The sequence below is a fragment of the Epinephelus lanceolatus genome, chromosome 14, assembly GCF_041903045.1.
Source record: "Epinephelus lanceolatus isolate andai-2023 chromosome 14, ASM4190304v1, whole genome shotgun sequence".
NCBI lineage: Eukaryota > Metazoa > Chordata > Actinopteri > Perciformes > Serranidae > Epinephelus > Epinephelus lanceolatus.
This window is the reverse complement of record NC_135747.1, coordinates 20,664,410-20,670,940: the sequence shown is the minus strand read 5'-3', so window position 1 is coordinate 20,670,940 and position 6,531 is coordinate 20,664,410. Positions and strand designations below refer to the sequence as shown.

The 6,531-nt window shown below is 41.6% G+C and overlaps 1 protein-coding gene across 2 annotated transcripts; it reads right to left on the bottom strand.

The window, feature by feature from the left end:
* Window positions 1-350: 350 nt before the first annotated feature.
* Window positions 351-5,328, bottom strand: tmem169b (transmembrane protein 169b). 2 transcript variants are annotated; one of them, XM_033613734.2, is made up of 3 exons: window positions 5,197-5,328; window positions 4,164-4,568; window positions 351-3,704 (listed from the first exon to the last, which is right to left on the bottom strand). In XM_033613734.2, the coding sequence occupies exons 2-3, from the start codon at window positions 4,522-4,524 to the stop codon at window positions 3,070-3,072; spliced, it is 996 nt and encodes a 331-aa protein (XP_033469625.2). In that variant the 5' UTR covers window positions 4,525-4,568; window positions 5,197-5,328; the 3' UTR covers window positions 351-3,069. The 2 variants fall into 2 exon arrangements, with proteins under 2 accessions (XP_033469625.2, XP_033469633.2); XM_033613742.2 differs by having other exon boundaries at window positions 4,164-4,565; window positions 5,197-5,324.
* Between the last annotated feature and the right edge of the window lie 1,203 nt (window positions 5,329-6,531).

Sequence of the window (6,531 nt, the reverse complement as noted above, 5' to 3'; positions counted from 1 at the left end):
GTACCTTACTTAAAATGTTTTAACATAATTTTATCTCAAGCAGATGGTAAAACAGGCCAGTACAAGTTATGTGTGTAGACCCTGACACTGATGCTGTCTAATATAGTGTTTTGGGGCATATGGATTTTCATCAGTGAGCATCAGTGTGTGACACCAGGGTGCCAATAATCAGATCCAAAGCACCCAATGCCCAGAAAGCCATCTGCATTTGTGTGCACCATGCAGGGATTGATCCCAACCTGTTTGTCTAAGACATTAAAAGCCACACAGAAATCAGTGACCTGCTAGTTTTCTTTTTCACAACGTAGATTTAAAAATGTTCACATAGCTGTGATGTAATGACACAACACTTTATTTCATTTGTGTAATTCTTTACTTTGTATTGTGTGGTTTCACAACATGTAATGTGGAATACAGACTCCATCCACACCCACTGATCCATGTCTTTACCTGCATGAAAGCAAAACTGAATTACTCAGCCCAGCTAGGTCTGTCATAAACATTTGAATCCCCAAATATTTAAACCATCTGATCTAACCAAACCAACCCTGTCAGTCATGATCGCTGTTTGCAATACATGTACTTAAAAGTGCCAGAGTATAAAACACCTAGCTACGACAATTTCAAGAAGTGTACGAGACTTAAATATTTAAAATAAATTAAACCATTAAAATCATGTGTGGAAATGTAACAGGCAGGTGGAAAATTACGGTGAGTGCATTTTACTCGTGTGTGGAATAAAATTGAGAAGATAACACAAGTAGTTTAAGATCACAAGCATCTGTGTTGTTGGTGCCTTATATATAGAAAAAAATGACAATGAAAAACGACTTCACTAAAGAAATGTCTGGTTTGTCAGCTTGTCCTGACCATGGCTTCAAATCAGGGCTGCATTAACCTGTTTTGGGCCCCTATTGATCTCTCTTCCTCCGTCCCTCTGTACATTGTTTATGTACTCTACATCTAAATGTACACATTAAGTACAGAGCACACAGCAGCAACACCTCACAGCTTAATCATAATCAGCTTACACACCAACAAGGAGCCTACTCATGCTGAGGGACTTCTTGAAGGAATCTTTTTTGAGGAATATGCACCATGTGAGCACAATATCATCAGGAGCAATACTGGTATTAAACGATAAGGCTGGTGATATTCTATATTTTTCTTACTGTCAACAAAACCCATAAAAAGACCAAAGTCAATACTGGATTTTTCTTTCTAACAAGTGCATCCTATTTATCCAAAGCTTGATGTAGCTTATTCTTCTGAGACACACTTTCATTGTTCTCAAGAAATTATTAAAAACACATCAATGAGCCACAGTGTTGGTTTGTTGACTATGTGGAAAATATAAAGTAATGCCATCCTTATCTTTTAAAGGGCAGGTCCTTTACTATTATTAGCACTTCTAAAAATAATTTCCCACCTGACCTGATGCAGGTTTTTTCATGACGACGTTCCTACAAATAAACCTTCCAGCCCATCTATTATGCCTCTTCATCATGAAACCAAGCTGTCTTTGAGAATTGTGTGTCATTTATCTTCCAAATTAGCAACATTTCTCTAACCCCCTGACTGGCATGATGGAAGCTAAACGATGTACTTCTGCTGATATCCACGACCTTAGTTTGGGAGCAAAAGTCATACAATATCAAACAAACTAACCGATCGAGGCAGCAGTAGGCGAGCAACTCCTGTGTTCTGTGAGGAAAAAATACTGTTTTAGTGAAAGGAGTCTATGGTTTTGTAGGGAGCATTATAACACTACAAGCCCACTTCAAAAAATCCAAACTAACCTTTAAGTTATCATTATTATTATTATCAGCGCTTAGGGCTGCATTCACACCAAGCGTGTTGTAGTGATCAGCTGCAGAGTTGTGTGGTGGTGTGGGAGTGTCACTTCTGTGGGGGATGGAGGACGGAGACAAAGCCAATCTCCACATCTAGGCAATGGAGTAGATTATTTGCCTTCTGTATTTTTTTTTAATCTTGGCTTAAAAGTTGTGTAGAATTCCTTTTGATTATCATTACTGTGGTATCTTTACTGCACAAAAGATACACAGACGTGCACACACTCTCTGAAATGACCTGTGATTGGCCAAAGTCTCTAGATATGGGCTAGATTTTCTAAAGTCTGAAAAGAGGGCCGAGTGGAAATGCAAAAGTCTAGTGGTCTCTCAGACACCACACAAAAAAAGCGAACACCGGATTTGATGTGAACACAGCCTAACCTGCGTCACTTCTTTGTGCTAATGGCTGACTGTTTGCATTTGAAAAAAAAAAACAAAAAGAATGCAGACCTACCCTTTAAAAAAGCTTTGAAAACTAGATGCTGACACTGAACCCTTTCACCAGACACTGCCCACCCTGAGATGCTTCTTGTTATGGACAATATTGTGCTAAATGGTGCATATTTCCAATCAAACCAGTAATTAATCAAATTCAAACAAAGTAACTGACACATCTGGAGCCCTCGGGGCAGTTTTCCAGTTGGTAATCCAGCCTTATATTCAACTTCACAGAGTGATTATGAAGACTTTACATACAAGACAGCCTTTGAAATGCATCCTGTTTCTAATGTCTGTGCACAGCTCAGAACACACAAGTACATTTAATTACAGATATTTACAGATGAAGTGAAACTTGTTTTACCCTTCAGGCCTCCGACATCTTGTGTGTATCCACAGCCAGTTTATCTAAGCTTTACTACAGGAGGCACCATGGCCTGCATATATCAAAAGATCTTTGAGTGGGATTCAGTGATTGGAGGATAACTCTAAAAACAAAAAATGTAAAAGTAAAAATTATCCAACATTACCACTCCCATGCTCAGAGGAATAATTCATAGTGATCTGGATCCAGTAATGCTTTATAAATTTTGTGGTAATAGTTCAGCATTTCAGGACAGAATAGGCAGTGTTTGATAAGTTGTCATTAACAGAAAAGTATAGTGAAACAGCTTCCAAGTACTTTCCGTGATGGGCTTAAATGTTCTGGCACATTTTTCGAATCACTTTGACTCAGGCCTACACCCTTATGTGCCATGGACCTCAGCGTCCCCTCGCTTCACACTGATGACGTCTGGGCGAGTTCACTGGGAGCCTTGCTCTGCAGAGTGCCAGAAACAGTATCAGAGTCAAGCAGCTCTACTATGCTATAGGGGGAACAGTCCTCCAGTCCCAGTTTCCCACAGGCCCAGCCGCAGAAGCCTTTCTCCAGGTCCCTCACAGCCTGCCACCACTCGCTGAAGGCCCAGGACACCTGCACCACGGCGGAGTACAGAGCCAGAGACAGCGCCATGGGCATGATGAGCATGGGGTAAAAGATGATGAGGAAGGGGCATATCGTAATCTTGTGCCAGAACGTCCGCTCCTCATTGTACACCAGGAAGACGTTGTACCAGGTGAGAGTGCCGTAGTAGAAGGACGTGATGAAGGAGAGGAGGAAAATCACAGGGGCGCAGGAGAGGCTCCATAAGACAACATGGGGTCCCTGGCACACACCGCAGCCACAGGCGCGTTTAGAGCCTTCCCCCGCCTCGCACTCTGCGTCGAGACGTTCCTTCGACTTAGCCAGATCCCTGATTTCCTTCTCTGTCAATGTGAGGTGAATGTCCACCACCTGACCCTTCTTCTTCCCTCGGGTGATGGTGCCTGTCAGGGTCACGTAGCGGCTGTCTGGGGGAAGGCTCCATCCTCCTCCTGATGAGAGAAAAAAACGAAATAAGACAATTATCAATATGGTAAACAACAAGCAAGAAAAAAGCAAGCAATAAACGTGGTATACTAAGGTTCATTCTTGATTTTTACTTAACATGCCCCCATACTCTTAGGTATCTGTTTCAGAGGGGACACAAGGGACACATTCCCATCAATATTTAGAGCATGTGCATAAATAAAAAGATGAAAGAAGCAGAGGGCTTTGACAAAACTAATGACATGTACAAACTAAATTAAGGCAAATAAGGCACAAATTGGTGCATAATAATTCACCAGAACTTGCCCATAATGACGACAAATCCTTCTTCAGTTTTGTTCACGTCATCAGTTTGCAAGATGTGAATTGCACGGTATATGTTGAACAAAAGACTTAACTTTCCTTCAGTAATAACAAGTGACATATGGCTTCCTGACATTAACACAATCTGACACCCCTCTCACCTTCGCCTGTAGGTGTGGAAAGGAATTTAGCTCCCTCCTCTGTGCTCCTCTCTGCTCCCTCCTCACTGCATTGGTCCTCTCCAGGCGCCCTCTCCATCTCAGAGCGGTAAACAATGATGGACTCCGGACGCGGGTCTTTCTTCTTCCTCCTCTTCCTCCTTATGGAGGGCCCTACTTCCCCATCGTCCACGTGGTTCCCTGATATGTCTGACCTCAAGGAGATCATCTGGGGGCTACCCTCTCCCTCGGTGTGAGACTCCTCAACCTGTGCCATGATCTCACCTGATCCAGTAACTCTTTTGACTTTTTTAGTTTTTGATGGGTTATATATGGAGACTAATGGTGAAGTCCTGAGCAGCATAGACTGTGTCCATCCATTCCTCTGTTTAATCTGAGGATTTCCTGCTGAATACAAAGTGATAAAGCACCCACACATATACACACAAACAGAGAGAGAGAGAGAGAGAGAGAGAGAGAGAGAGAGACATAAATATGCCTTGTTTTTACAGTCACAGTAAGAATGCACTCCCCCATGCACACTGATCCTGGCCTACATCCTGCACTCTCGCCTTTTCTGTGAGGATGACTAATAAAAAATCTACTAAATGTCACATTAGCATGAATCTATGCAGGCTTTATGCATCTGAACACACAGAGAACAAATCGCGTTAGATAGATGACAAACAAAGCCTGATAGATTTTTTCAAAAAGGGGGGTTGCCTCTGTTTTGCTTGACAGCGCAGCGATACTATCCGCTCATATGCTGCGAGCTCAGTGTATTAAAATCCTTATATTTACATTTAAAGACACAATTAAAGAAAAGCTACAAAATCCAATGATGGATTGAGGTGATTATCCTAAAGAATACATCATTTGATAAGAGGGGGTGAAGGCGACAATGCAACCCATTCTTCACACAGCTGATCCCCTCCCATGTAAATCCCACCCATCCATGTCCGCTCTTTTGTCTGCAAACGCCAGCCGGCGAACAACATGTACTTTAAATAGACCTGCAATTTAAACTGAGTCTTACCTTTAATAGGATGGACACGCACCGGGTAGATAAACTATACCGTGTACGGATGAATCACACTGAGACGATGCAGGAGTCCACACATCCCAGCGCTGTTTTTGTGCCGATACAGATGCGCTACGCAAAATGATTTCCAGAATAGCACTAAACCCGCCCCTCTAACCTCTGTCACACCCACACCAAGCCGACCCACTCATAATCCTCACTGCCGTCATGAGGGAGAATGATGGGAGATGGGAACACTTCAAAAGCACTGTTCAAGTACATCTGCCCACAGAGTAGGCAGTGGCGCCATGTACAGTGGCGCCCCCTGTAGGGGGGAACAATTAGGACAATTCCAAGGGCCACTGACTGACAGAGGCCTCAAAAAAATGAATACAAAATTATTAAACCATCATCAAAAATATATATTTTTTCAAATATAGGAATACAATTAATGATCTCTTTGTTTTTACTTGTTTTTGGCAGTAAAAGTTAAATATCCCTATAGAGGGAATCGCCTTGTTGTTTACAAATACTTAAGGGTAGAAAACCAGCAGAATTTAGCTATACATACATATATATATATGTATAGATATATATATATATATATATGTATATCACATTTTCAAGTCACTATATCACCGTTTAGACTAATCTGATGTTTGTAAAGTCTATAAACACAATGATTAAACAAACATTACTATTTCTGTGTGCACGTTTTGTAATTAATAACATGGTTATCGTAGATTAGCTGGGCTAACTGTTAGCTGTTAGCCGTGTCTGTAATGACTCATTAACTCAATAAACGGTCCGTGAAAAAAATTTTTTTTCCAGCGGATGTCTTAGTTACAACATGATTGAGCTAACTGGAGTAGTTTCATGTCGTAACGGGAGGCTTTTAACAGATGACGTCCTGATGTTAGCTTTGCTGCTGCTGTTAGCCGTCCCTGTCAGCTGCAGCCACTGATGCTTTCTAGACATGGTGATTTCCCAAAACTGAATAAATACCACACATAGCAACACAAAACTGCTTTGCTGGCAGATGCTGCAGGACAAGAACCAAAGTTAAGGTGGCAAAAGTTCATGTGGGGCATGCTGGATGGATCCAACAAATACCGAATTTCACCCAAAAGAGCAGTGTTCATGTCCCATAAGATTATAAAGCCAAACCTTTTGTTGCATAAACCCGACCACATATTTTTGTTGCATAAACCCAACCACATATTTTTGTTGCCTAAACCCAACCACATATTTTTGTTGCATAAACCAAACCACATATTTTTGTTGCATAAACCCAACCATGCGTGCCAGTTGTTGAGGGGGGAAAAAAAACATCAATTCAACGTAGAGCAT

Bases quoted from the DNA above. Each gene is read 5' to 3' on its own strand.
- tmem169b (XM_033613734.2), bottom strand. From the start codon at position 4,524: ATGCTGCTCAGGACTTCACCATTAGTCTCCATATATAACCCATCAAAA. The intron at 3,705-4,163 runs GTGAGAGGGGTG...TTCTCTCATCAG, and splicing joins TTCCACACCTACAGGCGAAG to GAGGAGGATGGAGCCTTCCC.